The 23,156-nt window shown below is 40.9% G+C and overlaps 1 protein-coding gene across 1 annotated transcript in view; it reads left to right on the top strand.

Moving 5' to 3' along the window:
* Window positions 1-14,727, top strand: part of LOC102265609 (Fc receptor-like protein 3) — a 43,286-nt gene extending 28,559 nt beyond the window's left edge. Inside the window, exons 10-14 of the mRNA XM_070365694.1 lie at window positions 6,337-6,364; window positions 8,839-8,936; window positions 9,149-9,217; window positions 13,421-13,452; window positions 13,541-14,727. Of these exons, the coding sequence (XP_070221795.1) occupies window positions 6,337-6,364; window positions 8,839-8,936; window positions 9,149-9,217; window positions 13,421-13,452; window positions 13,541-13,684 (371 nt within the window). The 3' untranslated portion in view covers window positions 13,685-14,727. The remainder of the gene's footprint in view (window positions 1-6,336; window positions 6,365-8,838; window positions 8,937-9,148; window positions 9,218-13,420; window positions 13,453-13,540) is intronic.
* The last annotated feature ends 8,429 nt before the right edge of the window (window positions 14,728-23,156 follow it).

Below are 23,156 nucleotides of genomic sequence, written 5' to 3'. Positions count from 1 at the left end.
GCTGTTGTGTCTTCCTCTGTGCATGGCTTCCGACAAGAAATCTGCCATCATCCTTGACTTGGTTCTTATGTGACTGCTTTAATTTTTCTGCTTTTTGTGGATCAGAAATCTTCGGATGTATGGACTGTTTTATTCAGTGTTTTGGGTGCTTATAAGGTTTCAAGACTTTATATTTGGAACTACTAATCCTTTACTTTCTGTCTTTCTCTGTGGTATAACACGAACTCTCCTTTTCTATCAGGCCAAGTGATTCTGTTTTCCTTTTTTTTTTTTTAGGGCTCATACTGAAAATCAAGCAAATAAACAAATAATTGGATCTCAGTTTAATGAAAACCATCTTAATGATGGTGGCTAAGCATGTCTTCTTACTTCTACTTTCAGGTCAATCAATGGTCCTTTACCCTTCTGCTTCTTTGCATAAAAAATGGCATCATTTCACATCATTTGTGACTGATATTTACAGCTACCTAATATTTTTTCAAATAATATTATGTATACAATTTTTATGTAGCACTAACCCTGATCAGTTCAGTTCTATTCAGTTGCTCAGTCATGTCCGACTCTGTGATCCCATGGACTGCAGCATGCCAGGCTTCCCTGCCCAACCCCAACTCCAGAGCTTACTCAAACTCATGTCCATTGAGTTGGTAATGCCATCCAACCATCTCATCCTCTGTCGTCCCCATCTCCTCCTGCCCTCAATCTTTCCCAGCATCAGAGTCTTTTCAAATAAGTCAGTTCTCTGCATCAGTTGGCCAAAGTATTGGAGTTTCAGCTTTAGAATCAGTCCTTCCAGTGAATATTCAGAACTTATTTCCTTTAGGATGGACTGGTTGGATCTGCTTGCAGTCCAAAGGGCCCCTCAAGAGTCTTCTCCAACACCACAATTCAGAAGCATCAATTCTTTGATGTTCAGATTTCTTTACAGTCCATCTCTTACATCCATACATGACTACTGGAAAAACTATAGCTTTGACTAGATGGACCTTTGCCGGCAACATAATGTCTGCTTTTTAATATGATGTCTACGTCATAGCTTTTCTTCCAAGGAGCAAGCGTCTTTTAATTTCATGGCTGCAGTCACCATCTACGGTGATTTTGGAGCCCCCCAAAATAAAGCCTCTCACTGTTTCCACTGTTTCCCCATCTATTTCCCATGAAGTGATGGGACCAGATGCCATGATCTTAGTTTTCTGAATGTTGAGCTTTAAGCCAATTTTTTTCACTCTCCTCTTTCACTTTTATCAAGAGGCTTTTTAGTTCTTCTTCGCTTTCTGCCATAAGGGTGGTGTCATCTGCATATCTGAAGTTACTGATATTTCTCCTGGCAATCTTGATTCCAGCTTGTGCTTCATCCAGCTTGGCATTTCACATGATATACTTTGCATATAAGTTAAATAAGCGGGGTGACAATATACAGCATCAACGTACTCCTTTCCCAATTTGGGACCAGTCTGTCGTTCCATGTCCAGTTCTAACTGTTGTTTCCTGACCTGCATATAGATTTCTCAGGAGACCAGTAAAGTGGTCTGGTATTCCCATCTCTTTCAGAATTTTTCACAGTTTCTTGTGATCCACACAGTCAAAGGCTTTGGCATAGTCAATAAAGCAGACATAGATGTTTTTCTGGAACTCTTTTGCTTTTTTGATGATCCAACAGATGTTGGTAATTTGATCTCTGGTTCCCTTGCCTTTTCTAAATCCAGCTTGAATATCTGGAAGTTCACGGTTCACATACTGTTGAAGCTTGGCTTGGAGAATTTTGAGCATTACTTTGCTAGCATGTGATGAGTGCAATTGTGTGGTAGTTTGAACATTCTTTGGCATTGCCTTTCTTTGGGATTGGGATGAAAACTGACCTTTTCCAGTCCTGTGGCCACTGCTGAGTTTTCCAAATTTGCTGGCACATTGAATGCAGCACTTTTACAGCATCATCTTTTAGAATTTGAAATAGCTCAACTGGAATTTCATCACCTCCACTAGCTTTGTTTATAGTGATGCTTCCTAAGTCCCACTTGACTTCACATTCCAGGATGTCTGGATCTAGTCCAGTGATCACAACATTGTGGTTATCTGGATCATTAAAATCTTTTTTTTTTTTTTGTATAGTTCTTCTGTGTTCTTGCCAGCATCTTCTGCTTCTGTTAGGTCCATACAATTCCTGTCCTTTATGGTGCTCATCTTTGCCTGAAATGTTCCCTTGTTGTCTCTAATTTTCTTGAAGAGATCTCTAGTCTTTCCCATTGTATTGCTTTCCTCTCTTTCTTTGCATTGATCGCGGAGGAAGGCTTTCTTATCTCTCCTTGCTATTCTTTGGAACTCTGCATTCAAATGGGTATATCTTTCCTTTTGTCTTTACCTTTCACTTCTCTTCTTTTCTGAGCTATTTGTAAGGCCTCCTCAGACAACCATTTTGCCTTTTTGCATGTGTTTTTCTTGGGGATGGTCTTGATCTCTGCCTCCTGTACCATATCACAGACCTCCGTGTCCATAGTTCTTCAGGCACCCCGCCTATCAGATCTAATCCCTTGAATCTATTTTTTATTTTCACTGTATAATTGTAAGGGATTTGTTTTAGGTCATACCTGAATGGTCTAGTGGTTTTCCCTACTTTCTTCAATTTATGTCTGAATTTTGCAATAAGGAGTTGTTTATCTGAACCACTGACAACTCCCAGTCTTGTTTTTTCTGACTGTATAGAGCTTCTCCATCTTCAGCTGCAAAGAATATAATCAATCTGATTTTGGTATTGGCCATTTGGTGATGTCCATGTGTAGAATCTTCTCTGGGTTGTTGGAAGAGAGCTTTACTATGACCAATGCAAGGAATCTAACCCTGATAGTACTCATCATAAAATCTACCATTCATTTGGAATCTATTATATGTGATTTTTTAATGTGTCCAGTTTTGTGTACATTTGACTTCAATTCAACCACTATTGCTATAACTATATATTGAAGATGAAGAAATGAAGAATTCAAGAAGCTAGCAACCTTTCCAGATTCATATATATCTAGTAAGAGTCAGAGTTAGGGCATAACTGGGGTCTCCCTAGCCCTTAAGTCCATAGTCTCTCCATTTCATTTTTTTTTTAAGTCACTCAGTCATGTCTTACTCTTTGAGACCCCATGGACTATATAGTCCATGGTATTCTCCAGGCCAGAATACTGGAGTGGGTAGCCTTTCCCTTCTCCAGGGGATCTTCCCAATCCAGGGATTGAACCCAGGTCTCCTGCATTGCAAGTGGACTCTTTACCAGCTGAGCCACAAGGGAAGCCCAAGAATACTGGAGTGGGTAGCCTATCCCTTCTCCAGGGGATCTTTCCAACCCAGGAATCGAACTGGGGTCTCCTGAATCACAGGTGAATTCTTTACCAACTGAGCTATGAGGGAAGCCCCCATTATGTCTTGGTGACTTGTAAAATGCTGGTTGCACCTCCTACTTTAAAAAGTTACTTTTCTATATCATTGCCTGTCTGGATTTCATTTATTAATCAGTAATATACTAGACATGCAGACACAGGAACTTCAGTATTGCAGTTGATAATACTAAAAAACAAAAACAGATTGCTGTCAGTACAACACCAAATAACACAAGAGAAGGAAAAATTACCAATCATTGTTTTATGTGGTCCATGAGGGCAGAGGCCCAGGAGGTTCTGTCCTCCAGATTTAGGGGAAATTGTTGTTTTAAATGTCAAACGTGACTAAGAAATTCTGACAGGCTACCAATCAGAGGGCCTCTGCCTATCACAACTCAAAATCTTGCCTACTGTACTTCCCTCCAAGCAAAGTCTTCCTTCTCATTATTGACCAGTCTTCTCAGGGAAGAGCTCAGGCCTTCCAAATTCCTCTAAAAATGAAGATTTCTGCTCCTTAAGCCTGACTGTTTCCTCCAAGTTACCAAAAGGAGTGGTATATTTATTAGCTCTATAACTGCTTGGATTAGCATTCTGGTAATGTAATGCCCTCCGAACCCCAGTCTCCTCAGCTCTGTGGTGGTCACGATAATAGAATTTACATTATAGGCACTATGAGACAATCTATGTAAACTGCTGAACACGGTGCCTGGCCAAAATATCTTCAGTGAATATTAGCTTATATTATAAATAGCCACGTTTTGGGTCTGTTTTCCTTCAGGCAAATGAAGAGATAGTCTGACTCTCAGATGCACTCTAAATTTAGTTAACCTGTCTAAAAGTAAGAATACTGGTTGTTGATTGATGAGGTTACAATTCCAGAGGAGAGAGACACAGGCTAGGATTATGCTTACATGCACACCTGGTTCCCAAAGACAGGGTCTGAAGGCAGTAATCAGTCATTTTTTGTGGTATGTAAGGTGGCTCAGTGGTAAAGAATCCACCTGCTAATGCAAGAGACACAGGAAACATGGGTTTGGTCCCTGGGTCGGGAAGATCCTCTAGAGAAGGAAGTGGCAACCCATTCCAGTATTCTTGCCTGGGAAATCCCGTGGACAGAGGAGCCTGGTGGGCTACAGTCCATGGAGTCTCAAAGAGTTGGACATGACTGAGTGACTGAGCACACACACAAGCCTGAATATGTCTACTTTGAGCAATAACCTGTGTTCTCTAAGCCCAGTGAGATGGATACAGTGTGCATGCGTGCTTAATTGCCCAGTTGTGTCTAACTCTACGACCTTTATGGATTGACTATGTGACTGTTATGGAGCCTCACGGACAGGTTCCTTTGTACATGGGGTGTTTCAGGCAAGAATACTGGAGTGAGTTGCCATCTCCTCCTCCAGAAGATCTTTCTGATTCAGGAATCAAACCCAAGTTTACTGCCTTGCAGGCAGATTCTTTACCCACTGATCCAACAGGGAAGCCCGAGACAGATATAGCTGCTGCTGCTGCTGCTAAGTCGCTTCAGTAGTGTCCGACTCTGTGCAACCCCATAGACGGCAGCCCACCAGGCTCCCCCATCCCTGGGATTCTCCAGGCAAGAATACTGGAGTGGGTTGCCATTTTCTTCTCCAATTCATGAAAGTGAAAAGTGAAAGTGAAGTCGCTCAGTCATGTCCAACTCTTCGCGACCCCATGGACTGCAGCCTTCCAGGCTCCTCTGTCCATGGGATTTTCCAGGCAAGAGTACTGGAGTGGGTTGCCACTGCCTTCTCTAGACAGATATAGAGTCATAGGTAAAAGGCAAAGGACAGAGATAGGAAGCTTAGGAGGCGGGTTGTATTGGACAGGCCAGAAAGACTTCAATATTTCAGTGTTGATGGAAATATTGTATATATTTAAGGCTGATGGAATAGGCTTCTGGATTATGTTTACATTTAATCACTGATTAGGTAATTGTCTTCCCTGGTGGCTCAGATGGTAAAGCGTCTGCCTACAGGAGACCCAGGTTCAATCCCTGGGTCAGCAAGATCTTCTGGAGAAGGACATAGCAACCCACTCCAGTATTCCTTCCTGGAAAATCCCATGGATGGAGGAGCATGGCAGGCTACAGTCCATGGGGTCGCAAAGAGTTGGACACAACTGAGGGACTTCAGTTCACTTTACTTCACTTCAGATAATTGTCAACTTGTTTTTTAGTCCTTGTAGTACATAATTTAATTTGTTCAGTTGTTTAACAAATCTTTATTAAATATTTTCAAACTTCTAAGCACAGGAAATACAAAAATAATTAAGACAAGTTTTGTACCTTCAAGTAACACACCCTTTCATGAAGCAGTGTTTGAGGCAAACGCAGAAATTGATAATTACAATGCAATATGGTAATTTTAATGTAGCAGGGTTCTATGTGCATCAGGGGAAGCTCTGGAGGAGGAAGGATAAATTGGAATTAGGTGAAAGGAAAGGAAAGAAGGGATACAGAGAAAACAATATGCACCAAATGCTGTTGAAATGGGCTTGCAAGGTCGTAGATAAAGGAAGGTCTGACTACAAGAGTCTTGTAGTCCCATTGAATCACACTTGTGTAACAATTCAGTATTAATTTTAACCCCTCTCTAGGCCACAGTCTCCTTATCTCTACCTCAAGGGGCTGCAGTCAGAATAGAGAAGTGGGAGTAGGGATAGTACTTGGCCTAGAGTTAAACAGTAAGTTGTCTGTCTTCTGCTACTCAGTTACAAACTACGTAGAGTTCATTCTATTGACTGAATGAGAATAATTGTGATTCTGTGCAAACATCTCTTCAGATCCCACCTTCCTTCTCTATAACATGACCTACGGAGTGGAGCCAGATGTTCTCAAAGATTTGCCATAGCTGAAATCTAGGATGGATTTGATTTCTGGGAAAGGACATTCTAACATATAGCATTGTCCACACAGATCACTTATCATCAGTGTTCCTTTGTTGTTTTTCAGAAAGACTTTCCACCACTGGAACACCTAGGTAAGGTTTCTGCTTCTGGTGCTGCGAGCCTTTTCATGTTATTTATGTTTCCAGGATAGAACAGGAAACTATGTGCATTTAAAAGTATTTTACTGGATTTCCTATTAAATTTTCAAATGCTTGGTGGGGAGGGATAAATTAGAACTGGATTGACACACACACATTACAATGTATATCAATAAGATAGATAACTAATAAGGACCTACTGTATAGCACAGGGAACTCTACTCAATATTCGGTAATGGCCTACATGGAAAAAGAAGCTAAAAAAGGGTGTGCTGCTGCTGCTGCTAAGTCACTTCAGACTCTGTGTGACCCCATAGACGGCAGCCCACCAGGCTCCCCCATCCCTGGGATTCTCCAGGCAAGAACCCTGGAGTGGATTGCCATTTCCTTCTTCAATGCATGAAAGTTAAAAGTGAAAGTGAAGTCGCTCAGTCGTGTCTGACTCTTAGCGACCCCAGGGACTGCAGCCCACCAGGCCCCTCTGTCCATGGGATTTTCCAGGCAAGAGTACTGGAGTGGGTTGCCATTGCCTTCTCCAAAAAAAAAAAAAAAAAGGTATATATATATAATATATATTATATATTTTATATATATATTTTTATATATGTATATATTTTATATATATATATAAAATAACAGATTCACTTTGCTGTACACCTGAAACTAACACAACACTGTAGATAATACCCCAATAAATTTTTTTTTTTTTAGTTTCAAATTCTCATGACATAAATGTGGTACTGCAGATGGTGACTGCAGCCATGAAATTAAAAGACGCTTACTCCTTGGAAGGAAAGTTATGACCAACCTAGATAGCATATTAAAAAGCAGAGGCATTACTTTGCCAACAAATGTCCGTCTAGTCAAGGCTATGGTTTTTCCTGTAGTCATGTATGAATGCGAGAGTTGGACTATAAAGAAAGCTGAGCACCGAAGAATTGATGATTTTGAACTGTGGTGTTGGAGAAGACTCTTGAGAGTCCCTTGGACTGCAAGGAGATCCAACCAGTCCATCCTAAAGGAGATCAGTCCTGGGTGTTCATTGGAAGAGCTGATGTTGAAGCTGAAACTCCAGTACTTTGGCCACCTGATGCAAAGAGCTGACTCATTTGAAATGACCCTGATGCTGGGAAAGATTGAGGGCAGGAGGAGAAGGGGACGACAGAGAAGGAGATGGTTGGATGGCATCACCGACTCAATGAACATGAGTTTGGGTAAACTCCAGGAGTTGGTGATGGACAGGGAAGCCTGGTGTGCTGCAGTCCATGAGGTTGAAAGGAGTCAGACATGACTGAGCAACTGAACTGAACTGAACTTAAATGTGGTTAGGAAGACTCCTTTCAATCATAGTTATGAATGAGCATACTGATGCTTGGACTATAAAGAAGACTAAGTGCCTAAGAATTTAAGCTTTTGAACTGTGGTATTGGAGAAGACTCTTGAGAGTCCCTTGGACTACAAGGAGATCAAACCAGTCAATCCTAAAGGAAATCAACCCTAAGTATCCATTGGGAGGACTGGTGCTGAAGCTGAAGCTCCAATACTTTGGCTACCTGATGTGAAAAGCTGACTCATTAGAAAATACCTGAGGCTGGGAAAGACTGAAGGCAGGAGGAGAAGGGAATGACAGAGGATGAAATGGTTGGACGGCATCACCGACTCAATATACATGAGTTTGAGCAAATTCCAGTAGATGGTGAAGGGCGGGGAAGCCTGGCAGGCTGCAGTCCATGGGGTTGCAAAGAGTCAGACATGACTGAGCGACTGAACAACAAAATACTTACTTATACATGAAATTAATGTTATTTACTATCTATCCATCTTAATTTATCTTCTTCCTTAAGTGTGCTCCAGCAGAGAACTGACCACTTAATGACACCATCTTTCTTAAGGCTTTATTTATTTATTCCCTTATCATTCATTTTCCCACTCATATACTTATTCAGGAGACTATGATTGAATGCTGGCAGTGTTCAACTCACAATGTTAACTTTGGAACAAAATGAAACTGGAAAAAAATACTTTTTCTGAAGAGCTTTCATAGTATTTTACAGGAAAGATAGATCATTATAATTTGAGGTATAAAACTGAAAGAGATCTTAAAAAAAACAAAGACCAACTTCTGAGAGAATGTAGAAGCCTCTGTTAATTGATGCTTAAGCATTTCAACTTTTGAAAATAATTTTAAAAATAGGTAAATACAAGTGTTTATTCTATCAAAGGGATCTTGAACTGTGTAGTCTTTGCCCTCTGACCTTGCCTCAGCTGGTCTTCTCTGTAATGTTGCCCTGGCTATATCTTGCACCATACTTCTGACATTTTCTCAAAAGAGCCATGCAGATTCTTAGAGTAAGCAGCCATGATATTTTACATAACCATGCTGGGCTCTTCCTGCATATTGATTTTCCTGAAATTCGATATAATCCACAAATACATTTCTCTTTTTTTCTTTCATCCCCTTGTCATAGTTACAGTCCCAGGGAGTTTAAGGAACCTTCCAGAACCTCCAACACAAATCCCCAAGAGCCACTGGACCCAGTGGAACCGCAGCCAGTGTACAACAATGGTAATGATTTCCTAAGGGACAGAGAGCTCTAGGAATGAATCAGGGAGGGAATAGAGATTGAGCAACAGTCCATGGCTCAGTTGTATTCAATTTTAAAATGACATTTCTGGCCCTATGTCAGGGATAGTAGGTGGTTATAAACTTGGTGATCAGAAGAAGAGTCTGTAGTGTGAGGTCTTGACTACAGCTGACTGTAATCTGTTCTTTCACAGTGAATCCTGGAGATAGTGACCTGGTTTATTCTGAGATCTGGAGCACCCAACATACAAATGAAAATTCAGGTAAGACAAATTTGAAATAAGTAGAGGTAAGGTGGCAGTGTTTTATCAGATCCAGCAAGGGAGTTTTGATCAAAGAGTCATCTCAAATATGAATCCAACATGAAAGGCATTAACTATTCTTCTTATATTACAAATCCTATAATCATATCTATTCCTTCTTACTTGTGTACACTGCCACCATTACCCCCAAAATTCATTAAGGACAGATACTGTATTTCTTTGCTAATATGTCAATAGCATCTGGTGTTATGCTTAGAAAACTATAGGCCCCCTCAAATAGTTGTTTTTTTAAGTAAATGAATGAACGTAATTACTAAATTAAGCCTTTTATTATCTAATGAGTAAAGAATTGTAATTCTTTTAACTGGTCTCTTTATTTCCAATATTGTTCTCCTTCCAACCTTGGGTTTGATCCCTGACTTCCTGGATTGGGAAGATTCCCTGGAGAAGGGAAAGGCTACCCACTACAGTATTCTGGCCTGGAGAATTTCATGGAATGTATAGTCCATGGGCTTGCAAAGAGTCAGACATGACTGAGTGACTTTAACTTTCCAACCTTCTAACAATCTGTTTCCAGCATGATCCCTCTGAGATGCACAACTGATCACATCATTGTCTAGATTAACTGTCCTCAATGATTCTTCATTTTAAAGCACGATCTTTGCCTCCCTCCATGCTTTTGTCCTTCCTCTAAGCTCTGCCTTATGTCCTTGCTTTAGTCATGTTAAACTCTCAGCATTTCCTTGATCAAACTGAGCTATTTTGTGCTTCTTATCTGTCTTGTAATGTTCTTGCCTCTAGTTGGCCTATAACCCTTAGTCACATTTCTAGGCATAATTCAATTATCACTACCAAACTCACAATGATTCCCACCAGTCCTCTCTATCTCCAAACCTGAGAGGAACTGATTACTCTTTGGGGCAGCAGCATAGTTTAATATGCATTTTTATCTTGGTGTTTATAATACTTGTTGAATTTGTCTTCATTTCTATTTTTCTCCTTAATGGTAAGATTCCTGATCATATGCACTGAGTTGGTGTCATTTTTGCCTCCTTATAGATTATTTACTGAGTACTTACTGGGTGGTTAAGTAAATAAAAGAAATCCAAATAGTCTCTTGGAAGGATAGGAGAAATACACACACTGAATTTTCTAGTGTTAATGTTGCAAATCTTTGGCTTACTGGAAATTTTCTTTGTGATCTTAGAGTCCCAAGCTGCCATTGGAGAAGCCTCCTCCAATTTCTCTGTGCAAAGTGAAATGAATCATATTTACTTCCTTCTCCCAAATGACCAATATAGACATTGTTGTTGTTGCTTAGTTGCTAAGTTGTGTCCAACTCTTTGCAACCCCATGGACTGAGGCAGACAAGATTTCCCTGCCCTTCACTATCTCCCTGAGTTTGCTCAAACTCATGTCCATTGAGTTGGTGATGCCATCCAACCATCTCATCCTCAGTTGCCCCCTTCTCCTCCTGTCCTCAATTCTTCCCAGCATTGGGGTCTTTTCCAATGAGTCAGCTCTTCTCATCAGATGGCCAAAGTTTTGCAGCTTCATCTTCAGCATCAGTCCTTCCAATGAATATTCAGGACTGATTTCCTTTAGGATTGACTGATTTGATCTCCTTGCTGTCTAAGGACTCTCAAGAGTCTTTTCCAGTACCACAGTTTGAAAGCATCTATTCTTCAGTGTCCAGAGAAGAATTGCTTTATGGTCCAACTTTCACATCTATACATGACTACTGAAAAAAACCATAGCTTTGACTAGATGGACCTTTGTTGGCAAAGTGAAGTCTTTGCTTTTTAATATACTTATCTAGGTTCATCACAGATTTTCTTCCAGGGAGCAAGCATCTTTTAATTTCATAGCTGCAGTCACCATCCCCAGTGATTTCGAAGCCCAAGAAAATGAAATCTGTGCCTGCTTCCACTTTTCCTCCTTCTATTTGCCATGAAGTGATGGGACCAGATGCCATGACCTTCAATTTTTGAATGCTGAGTTTTAAGCCAGCTTTTTCACTTTCCTCTTTCACCTTCATTAAGAGGCTTTTAGTTCCTCTTCACTTTCTGCCACTAAATGGTATCACCTGCCTGTCTGAGGTTGTTGGTATTTCTCCCAGCAATCTTGATTCCATTTTGTGAGTTATCCAGCCCAGCATTTTGTATGATGTACTCTGCATGTAAGTTAAATAAGCAGACTGACAATATACAAACTTCATGTATTCCTTTTCCAATTTTGAACCAGTCCACTGTTCCATGTATAGTTCTAACTGTTGCTTCTTGTCCTGCATACAGGTCTCTCAGCAGGCAGGTAATGTGGTCTGGTATTCCCGTCTCTTTAAGCATATTCCACAGTTTATTGTGATCCACACAGTCAAAGACTTTAGCATAGTCTATGAAACAGAAGTAGATATTTTGTTGGAATTACATTGCTTTTTCTATGATCCAGCGTATGTTGGCAATTTGATGTCTGGTTCCTCTGCCTTTTCTAAATCCAGCTTGTACATCTGGAAGTTCTTGGTTCACCTACTGTTGAAGTCTGGATTGAAGGATTTTGAGCAAAATCTTGCTAGCATGTGAAATGAGTGCAATTGTATAGTAATTTGAACATTCTTTGGCATTGCCTTTCTTTGACATTGGAACAAAAACTCACCTTTTCCAGGCCTGTGGCCACTACTAAGTTTTCCAAATTTGCTGGTATATTGAGTGCAGTGCTTTAACAGTATCATCTTTTAGGATTTGAAATAGCTCAACTGGAATTCCATCACCTGCACTAGGCTTGTTTGTAGCAATTTTTCCTAAGGCTCACTTGACTTTGCACTCCAGAATGTCTGGCTCTAGGTGAATGATCATACCATCTTGGTTATCTGGGGGCATTAAGAGCTTTTTCCTACAGTTCTGTGTATTCTGTGTAGTGCCTCCTCTTCTTAATCTCTTCTGCTTCTGTTAAATCCTTGCCATTTTTGTCCTTTATTGCGCCTGTCTTGGCATGAAATGTTCCCTTGGTATCTCCAATTTTCTTAAAGAGATTGCTAGTCTTCCCCATTCTCTTGTTTCCCTCTATTTCTTTACATTGTTCACTTTAGATGGCTTTCTTATCTCTCCTTGCTATTCTCTGAAACTCTGCATTCAGTTGAGTATATCTGTCCCTTTCTCCTTTGCTTTTATTTCTCTTTTTTTCTTAACTATTTGTAAGGCCTCCTCGGACAACCACTTTGCCGCTTGCATTTCTTTTTCTTGGGTATGGTTTTCATTACTGTCTCCTGTACAGTGTTACGAACCTCCATCCATAGTTTTTCAGGCAGTCTGTCAACCAGATCTAGTCCCTTGAATCTATTCATCACCTTCATTGTGTAATCACAGGGATTTGATTTAGGTCATACATGAATGGCCTAGTGGTTATCCCTGCTGCTGCTGCTAAGTCATGTCAGTAGTGTCTGACTCTGTGCGACCCCATAGATGGCAGCCCACCAGGCTCCCCTGTCCCTTGGATTCTCCAGGCAAGAACACTGGAGTGGGTTGCCATTTCCTTCTCCAATGCATGAAAGTGAAAAGTGAAAGTGAAGTCGCTTAGTCGTGTAGGAACCTCAGCGGCCCCATGGACTGCAGCCTTCCAGGCTCCTCCATCCATAGAATTTTCCAGGCAAGAGTACTGGAGAGGGGTGCCATTGCCTTCTCCGAGTGGTTTTCCCTGCTTTCTTCAATTTGAGCCTGAATTTTGCAATAAGCAGCTGATGATATGAGCCACAGTCAGCTCCAGGTTTTATTTTTGAAGACTGTATAGTGCATCTCCATCTTCAGCTGCAAAGAATATAATCAATTTGATTTCCATAATAACCATCTGGTGATGTCCATGTATAGAGTCATCTCTTGTGTTGTTGGAAGCCATAGAGGTGCTGAATAGAGGTGGGGAGGTGGAAATAGCAGGGCTTCTCTGCTGTAGTTATGATGAGCAGTGGAGAAAGAAAGATATTTTCAGGAAAGTTATTCTGGACATTTTAAGGGCAAAGGAAGGGCTTTATTTGTGTGTGTGTGTTAGGATAGGATACTTGGTATGTGAGGGCTTGAAAGAATTCATCAGAGGAGACAGTTAGGAAATGAGTCAGCAGAGGAAAAATTGGTTTAGAATGTGTTGTGAGTATATTGTAAGTTACAATATATTACCCACAGTTTAATAGTTTTCTTTCCTCTTCCAATTCAACAGCAAATTCACCAAGGAAACATTGGGAAGATAAGGTGAGTCACATTTCCTGGCTTGCTTCCCCCTCTGCTCTTCCTTACTTATATTTTGGTACTAACTGTGTGCTTTTTCCCTTTCCACTAGGAACCCACAGTCATCTATTCAGATTTGAAGAAGGCATATCCGGATGACTCCACAGAGCAAGCCAGCATTGTAGATAGTGACCTTGAAGATGCTGTAGAAAACTATGAGAATGTTCCATGCATATTATCAGCCTTAGACCGCTAACTCTGCACCCACAGTGGCTCACAGAGACCCTGTGAAGCAGTCTGTCACTCTCTCGGTTATCTCCATCCATACTTCTTTCTCTACAGTGCTCAGCATCCCAAAAGACTGGACAATGGGGGATGTGAGACTGTGTGAAAGTTCTGCCAACTTCCTCTGTGCCCAAGTCTGTGTGTTCTCTAGGAACACAGTGAGCAGCATTTGAGTAAATTCTGCAATCTTTTCACAGTAGGGATACTTGTGAAGGCAAGGCAGGTAGGCCTTCAGGTCCTGGGCCTGTTAAAGAAGAGGGAAAAGCAGTCTAGCCAGGATCACAAGAATGCAATCATCGAAAGCTGATCTGAGAGGGATCAAAATCTTCTAGGGTACTGTCTCTACATAAACAGTTTGCTTGTTCTAAACATCTTGTTTCCCTTTCCAATTTTGTTGTTAGTGTCATTGATGATGTTCTGGTGCACATGCTTTGTTCCAGCTACCCAAACTGCAAATGACCAAAAAGCTTCATTCTGTCCACTGATATACTATTTCTTCATGAAATATACATCAGTGTTAAGATTTTCAAAAACAACCCATTCTGTTTAATGGGCTGCTGCTGATGCTGCTAAGTCACTTCAGTCCTGTCCAACTCTGTGCGACCCCACAGACAGCAGCCCACCAGGCTCCTCTGTCCCTGGGGTTCTCCAGGCAAGAATACTGGAGTGGGTTGCCATTTCCTTCTCCAGTTTAATGGGCAAGAACTTCCAAACTGTCTGACTAAACAGTATTATGGGCCAATTGTATTCTCTCAAAGTTCAGTGTGACCATTCTTGGAGATAGGACCTTTTAGGAGGTAATTACAGTTAAATGAGATTTTAAGGGTGGCCCCTAACTGAAGTGGACAGGTGTCTTTGCAAGAAGAAGAGGAGACAACAGAGCCCTCTCTGTCTTTCTTCATGCACAGAGGAAAGGCCATGTGGAGACAAACAAGAAGGCAGGCATCTATAAAGCCAGAGGTGGCAGGAAGACAGATTTCAGCAGAAGCCAAGTTTGCCAGCACCTTGATCTTGGGCTTCTATGGGCAACTATGATCAAATAAATTTTTGATGTTTAAGCCACCAAGTCTGTGGTATTTTGTTGTGACAGCCAGAGCAGACTAGCACAGATTTATACATAGATAGATGATAAATGATTGAGGATGATAATCATGATAGATAGATAGATAATAGTTAGTTAGATACATAGATAAGATAGTTGCTGGTGTGTGACAGTGTTTGTACACCCCAGCCCACACAGAATTTGTAGTCTTCAAGATACTTCCTCTCTCATAAGACCAAATATTCCTCCTACCAGTAGCAGCTCAATTTTACTGTTTAATTATTCAACATCCACTATTTGATGTCTACAGAAGCATCAACATCAGTCTTGGAAAGTCATTAGAGCCAGTGATTCACATGACTCAGATGAAAAAGCTTAGTGTCAATCAGGAGCCCTCTTGAGCTGAGCTGGCAGTGTATGTAGACATGGAAGGTGATTAGCGGGCTCAAAGGAGGACAGCCTTTGCATTGCTCAGTGACTCCTAATCAGTTCCTCAATTGACTGACAGGCTTTGGCTGTCTACCAGTGAAGAATAAAACATCTTTTTAAGTATGTCAAAAAAAATGACAGAAGCACTTTTATTCATGAGTTCTGCTGAGGCAGAAAAGGAATAAATCAAATTGTTAGCCTCTATTACCTAGTGTTATACTGAATTTTTTTTATCTCTGAAAACAAGAAATCAGAACTTAAGAAAAGAAGCTAGAAGGTCATTGAGGACTGATGTACCTCAACTGATACAATTTATGGGCATTGTTGATTTTACACCAGCCATTGTTGATAACTGTAAATAAATAATGCAACTGCACTTTGTAAACTTGAAACCAAGTTTACAAGCATAAAAGTATTGTGTGTTTCAAATTTTATATTTATCCACCCCACCCCCCCTGCCCTGTGTCAGAAGCTTAGACATCAGAAAGTATAAGATATATCAAAATACAATCTGACTTGAGGATTTATCCTCAACTAATGAATTCAACTAGCAGGATCATTGGGCTTCCCTTGTGACTCAGCTGGTAAACAATCCACCTGCAATTTGGGAGACCTGGTTTCGATCCCTGGGTTGGAAAGAGCCCCTGGAGAAGGGGATCTTTGCATTCATCCAGGATGCAAAGTGAAGCGGGCCTTAGGAAGTATCACTATGAACAAAGGTAGTGAAGGTGATGGAATTCCAGCTGAGCTATTTCAAATCCTAAAAGATGATGCTGCTAAAGTGCTGCACTCAATATGCCAGCAAATTTGGAAAATTCAGCAGTGGCCACAGGACTGGAAAAAGATCAGTTTTCATTCCAGTCTCAAAGAAAGGCAATGCCAAAGAGTGATCAAACTACCACACAATTGCACTCATCTCACACACTAGTAAAGTAAAGCTCAAAATTCTCCAAGCTGGGTTTCAGCAGTACATGAGCTGTGAACTTCCAGATGTTCAAGATGGTTTTAGAAAAGGCAGAGGAGCCAGAGATCAAATTGCCAACATCAGCTGGTGCATTAAAAAAGCAAGAGAGTTCCAGAAAAACATCTATTTCTGCTTTATTAACTATGCCAAAGCCTTTGACCATGTGGATCACAACAAGCTGTGGAAAATTCTTAAAGAGATGGGAATACCAGACCACCTGACCTGCCTCCTGAGAAATCTGTACGAAGGTCAAGAAGCAACAGTTAGAACTGGACATGGAACAACAGACTAGTTCCAAATTGGGAAAGGTGTATGTCAAGGCTGTATATTGTCACCCTGTTTAATTAACACATGCAGAGTACATCATGTGAAATGCCAGGCTGGATGAAGCACAAGCTAGAATCAAGATTGCTGGGAGAAATATCAATAACCTAAGATATGCAGATGACTCCACCTTTATGGCAGAAAGTGAAGAGGAACTAAAGAGCCTCTTGATGAAAGTGAAAGAGTAGAATAAAAACCTGGCTTAAAGCTCAATGTTCAGAAAACTAAGATCATGGCATCCAGTTCTATCACTTAAAGGCAAATAGATGAAAAAGGGAAACAATGGGAACAGTGAGAGACTTCATTTGGGGCTCCAAAATCACTGCAGATGGTGACTGTAGCCATGAAATTAGAAGACATTTGTTCCTTGGAAGAAAAGCTATGACCAGCTAGACAGCATGTTAAAAAGCAGAGACATTACTTTGCTGACAAAAGTCTGTCTAGTCAAAGCTATGGTTTTTCCAGTAGTCATGTATGGATGTGAGAGTTGGACTATAAGGAAAGCTGAGCACTGAAGAATTGATGTTTTGACCTGTGGTGTTGGAGAAGACTCTTAAGAGTCCCTTGGACTGCAAGGAGATCCAACAAGTCCATTCTAAAGGAAATCAGTTCTGAATACTCATTGGAAGGACTGATGCTGAAACTCCAATACTTGGGCCACCTGATGTGAAGAACTGACTCATTTGAAAAGACCCTGATGCTGGGAAAGATTGAGAGAGAGAGGAGAAGGGGACAACAGAGGATAAGATGGTTGGATGGCATCACCGACTTGATGGACATGAGTCTGAGTAAGCTCCAGGAGTAGGTGATGGATAGGGAAGCCTGGCATGCTGTAGTCCATGGGGTCTCAAAGAGTCGGACACAGCTGAGCAACTAAACTGACTGACTTCAAGGTAATTTGCTGAGAGAAAAAATGATCACCTTCTTAAAGAGGAAATAAATATTTTTATTATGAAAGAGGGACTTAACATGTCTTGTTCTGTGTTAATAGGTACAATATGCAATCCATAATAATGTATGTCTGGCCTTTAGCGAGAGCAGGGAATCCAGGTCTGTGTCTGAGCCTAAATTTTGCTCCAAGTGTCTCCCCACTGAGTTCCAGAATGAATAAAAGTATACAGGGAAAAGGGAACATGCCACTAGATCCAGATGTAGAAGCCCATCTAAGTTAAGAGTGGTGACAAAAGCCAGGTTTTCTCTATTGACTTAATAGGGAAAAAAATTCCTGAGGGAGAAAGACATGGTTGAAGTAGCTTCCCACAGATAGTAAAGAGTCATTCTCCAGGAATGCAAGCCAGAAGTGCAAGCAGCACCAAGGACAGCAATATCTAAGATGAAGAGAATCAGGAAATGCCCACCAGAAAGAGGGACACCAGAGGGGATCTAAGCCCATAGAATAGTTCCAAGTGTATGGAAGACCTTTCTCCCCTTATACAAGTCTTCAAGTGGAAGGCAGATAGAGTATCTATAAGTAGTCAGGGAGAGTCTAAGGACTATTTGGGAGAAGATTCATGAGGAAATTTTGTTTCCAACTAGTTGGTAAAGAATCTGCCTGCAATGCAGGTGACCCAATTTCAGACCTTGGGCTGGGAAGGTCTTCTGGAGAAGGGAATGGCTATACACTTCAGTATTCTTGCCTAGAGAATCCTATGGACAGAGGGGCCTAGCGGGCTACAGTCTATGAGGTTACAAAGAGTAGGACACCACTGAGTAACTAACACTTTCACTTTTGGTCAAAAGGTAACAGTTGAGGCATTAGGATTAAAGACATTATTATAATTTCTTTCTTTACATTTATTTTATTTGTCTGTAAATAATTGAATAATTTATGCACAGTAAGTTGCACCTACTTAAAGTGTACAATTTGATGAATTTTGATAAATATACACATTGGTGAAACCACTACCACAATCAAGATCCCAAATATCTCCTTTACCTCCAGAGTTTCCTTATTTCCTAAGCAATAGCTCTTTCCCTCCACCTTTATGTTATATAATCACTGATATGCTTTCTGTCACTGTAGATTGCAGTGTACTCTCTAAGGTTTTTACAGATAGAATCAGAGAGTACACACTCTTTTGTGCCTGGCTTCCTTTACCAAGCAGAAAGATTTTGAGATTCATTCACATTGTTTCATGTATTCATAGTCTATATATTTTATTGCTGAGTAAATATTCCATTATCCAGATATACCACTTTTGATTATCTATTTACCTCTTAATGGACATTTGGATTGTTTCCTTTGCTATGAAAATTCATGTACAGTTCTTTGTATGGACATATGTTTCCACTGCTTCTTTGTAAACACTTTGGAGTGTAATTGCAGGGTCACATAGATTGATGCTTAACATTTTAGGAGGGTGCAACACTCTTTTCCAAAATGGCTGTACCATTTTAAACCCCCATAAGCAGTGCTTGATAGTTACAGTTGCTTGACATCCTTGCCAATACTTGGCATTTTCCACCTTTAATTTTGGTTGCTCTAAGGAGTGTGCTTTAAGGACCTCAACAGAGACTGAGACAGAACTGTGTCTGAACATCTCGTGTGGAGGTACAGGTCAGCAGTGGACTGCCACAGAGACGGGGGCTCTCGGTGCAGCATACTTGGGTGTGGCATAAGCCCTCTTGGAGGAGGTAGCCATTAACCCCACCATACAGCTGCCAGAACTTACACAGGACTGGGAAATAGACTCTTGGAGAGCACAAACAGAACCTTGTGTGCACAAGGACCCAGGAGAAAGGAGCAGTGACCCCACAAGAGACTGACCTAGACTTGTGTGACTGTCCGGGAGTCTCCAGTGGAGGCATGAGTCAGTGGTGGCCTGCTGAGGGTTGGGGCACTGAGTGTAGAAGTACATGCATGGGATCTCTTGAAGGAGGTCACCATCATCTTCATTACCTCCACCATAGTTTGGCCCCAGGTAAATAACAGGGAGGGAACACAGCTCCACCCATAAATAGAAAATTGAATTAAAGATTTACTGAGCATGGCCCCACCCATCAAAATAATACCCATTTCCCCCTCAGTCAGTATCTCCCATCAGGAAGCTCCCATAAGCCTTTTATCCTTCTTCATCAGAGGGCAGACAGACTGAAAACCACAATCACAGAAAACTAACCAATCTAATCACATGGACCACACGTTGTCTAACTCCATGAAACTATGGGCCATGCCTTGTAGGGCCACCAAGACAGACAGGTCATGATAGAGAGTTTTGACAAAATGTGGTCCACTGGAGAAGGGAATGGCAAACCACCTCAGTATTCTTGCCTTGAAAACCCCATGTACAGTATGAAAAGGCAAAAGGATAGGACACTGAAAGAAGAACTCCCCAGGTCTGTAGGTGCCCAATATGCTACTGGAGATCAGTGGAGAAATAACTCCAGAAAGAATGAAGAGACAGTCAAAGCAAAAACAACACCCAGTTGTGGATGTGACTGGTGATGGAAGTAAAGTCCAATGCTACAAAGAACAATATTGCATAGGAGCCTGGAATGCTAGGTCCATGAATCAAAGTAAATTGGAAGTGGTCAAACAGGAGATGGCAAGAGTGAACATCGACATTTTAGGAATCAGTGAACTAAAATGGACTGGAATGGGTGAATTTAACTCAGATGACCATTATGTCTACTACTTTGGGCAAGAATCCCTTAGAAGAAATGGAGTAGCCATCATAGTCAACAGAACAGTCCAAAATGCAGTACTTGGATGCAATCTCAAAAGCAACAGAATGATCTCTGCTCATTTCCAAGGCAAACCATTCAATATCACGGTAATCCAAGTCAATGCCCCCACCAGTAATGCTGAAGAAGCTGAAGTTGAACAGTTCAATGAAGACCTACAAGACCTTCTAGAACTAACACCCAAAAAAGATGTCCTCTTCATTATAGCGGACTGGAATGCAAAAGTAGGAAGTCAAGAAACACCTGGAATAACAGGCAAATTTGGCCTTGGATCAAGAATGAAGCAGGGCAAAGGCTAATAGGGTTTTGCCAAGAGAACGAACTGGTCATAGCAGATACCCTTTTCCAACAACACAAGAGAAGACTCTACACGTGGAGATCACCAGACGGTCAACACTGAAATCAGATTGATTATATTCTTTGCAGCCAAAAATGGAGAAGCTCTAAACAGTCAGCAAAAACAAGACCAGGAGCTGACTGTGGCTCAGATAATGAACTCCTAATTGCCAAATTCAGACTTAAATTGAAGAAAGTAGGGAAAACCACTAGACCATTCAGGTATCACCTAAATCAAATCCCTTACAATTATACAGTGGAAGTGAGAAATAGATTTAAGGGACTAGATCTGATAGATAGAGTGCCTGATGAATTATGGACAGAGTACGTGACACTAACAGGAAACAGGGATCAAGACCATCCCCAAGAAAAAGAAATGCAAAAAATGTAAAAACGTCAGAGGAGGCCTCAAAAACAGCTGTGGAAAGAAGAGAAGCAAAGGAGAAAAGGAAAGATACACCCATTTGAATGCAGAGTTCCAAAGAATAGAAAGGAGAGAAGAAAGCCTTCCTCAGTGGTCAGTGCAAAGAAATAGGGGAAAACAATAGAATGGGAAAGACTAGAGATCTCTTCAAGAAAATTAGGGAACATTTCATGCAAAGATGGGCACAATAAAGGACAGAAATGATATGGACCTAACAGAAGCAGAAGATATTAAGAAGAGGTGGCAAGAATACACAGAAGAACTGTACAAAAAAGATCTTCATGACCCAGATAATCACGATGGTATGATCACTCACCTAGAGCCAGACATCCTGGAATGTGAAGTCAAGTGGGCCTCAGGAAGTATCACTTTGAACAAAGGTAGTGGAGGTGATGGAATTCCAGCTGAGCTATTTCAAATCCTAAAAATGATGCTGCTAAAGTGCTGCACTCCATATGCCAGCAAATTTGGAAAACTCAGCAGTGGCCATAGGACTGGAAAAGATCGGTTTTCATTCCAATACCAAAGAAAGGCAATGCTAAAGAGTGGTCAAACTACCACACAATTGCACTCATCTCACACGCTTGCAAAGTAATGCTCAAAATTCTCCAAGCCAAACTTCAACAATATGTGAACCATGGACTTCCAGATATTCAAGCTGGTTTTAGAAAAGGTAGAGGAACCAGAGATCAAATTGCCAACATCCGTTGGATCATCATAAAAGCAAGAGAGTTCCAGAAAACATCTATTTCTGCTTTATTGACTATTCCAAAGCCTTTGACTGTGTGGATCACAATAAACTGTGGAAAATTCTGAAAGAGATGGGAATACCAGACCACCTGACCTGTCTCTTGAGAAATTTGTATCCAGGTCAGGAAGCAACAGTTAGAACTAGACATGTAACAACAGACAGGTTCCAAATAGAAGAAGGAGTATGTCAAGGCTGTATATTGTCACCCTGCTTATTTAACATACATGCAGAGTAAATCATTAGAAATGCTGGGCTGGATGAAGCACAAGCTGGGATCAAGATTGCTGGGAGAAATCTCAGTAACCTGAGATATGCAGATGACACCACCCTCATGGCAGAAAGGGAAGAAGAACTGAAGAGCCTCTTGATGAAAGTGAAAAAAGAGAGTGAAAAAGTTGGCTTAAAGCTCAACATTCAGAAAACTAAGATCATGGCATCTGGTCCCATTACTTCATGGCAAATAGATGGGGAAACGGTAGAAACAGTGGCAGAGTTTATTTTCTTGGGCTCCAAAGTCACTGCAGATGGTGACTCTAGCCATGACATTTAAAGATGCTTACTTCTTGGAAGAAAAGCTATGACCAACCTAGACAGCATATTAAAAAGCAGAGACATTACTTTGTCAACTAAGATCCATCTAGTCAAGGCTGTGGTTTTTCCAGTAGTAATGCATGGATGTGAGAGTTGGACTATAAAGAAAGCTGAGTGCCGAAGAATTAATGCCTTTGAACTGTGGTGTTGGAGAAAACTCTTGAGAGTCCCTTGGACTGCAAGATCCAACCAGTCCATCCTTAAGCAAATCAGTCCTGAGTCTTCATTGAAAGGACTGATGCTGAAGCTGAAACTCCAATACTTGGGCCGCCTGATGCAGAGAATTGACTCATTTGAAAAGACCCTGATGCTGGGAAAGATTGAGAGTGGGAGGAGAAGGGGATGACAGAGGATGAGATGGTTGGATGGCATCATGGACTCAATGGAGATGAGTATGAGTTGGTGATGGACAGGGAGGCCTGGTGTGCTGCAGTCCATGGGGTCGCAAAAAGTTGGACACGACTGAGCGACTGAACTAAATTGAAGGAGTGTGTAGTGTGGTATAGTGTTATTTCATTGTGATTTGATTTCCCCAATAATCAATGATATTGACTATCTTCTCAATTCCCTATTAACAGTTTTTAGATCTTTTTTGAAGTGTCTATTCATACATTTTACCTTGTCTTTATTGGATTTTCTTATTATTGAGTTGAAAGAGTGTTTTTTTTTTTTTTTTTTTTAATTTCCTGGTCTAATTTATGTGTTGCAAATGTTTTCTCCATGTCTATAGCCTGCCCTTCATTTTCTTAATGGTGCCTTTGAAAAGAAGATTTTTTTTTTTGTTCATTTTGATAAATTTCAGTTAATCAACTTTCTCATTTTATTGGCAAGCTTTGTGCTTTTATACAAGAACGTATACCTTGGAATCAAAAGATTCCTTCCTATTTCTTTTTCTAGA

Source organism: Bos mutus, chromosome 3 (assembly GCF_027580195.1).
Source record: "Bos mutus isolate GX-2022 chromosome 3, NWIPB_WYAK_1.1, whole genome shotgun sequence".
NCBI lineage: Eukaryota > Metazoa > Chordata > Mammalia > Artiodactyla > Bovidae > Bos > Bos mutus.
Note: the sequence above shows the minus strand (reverse complement) of the source record. Positions and strands in the feature narration are given on the sequence as shown.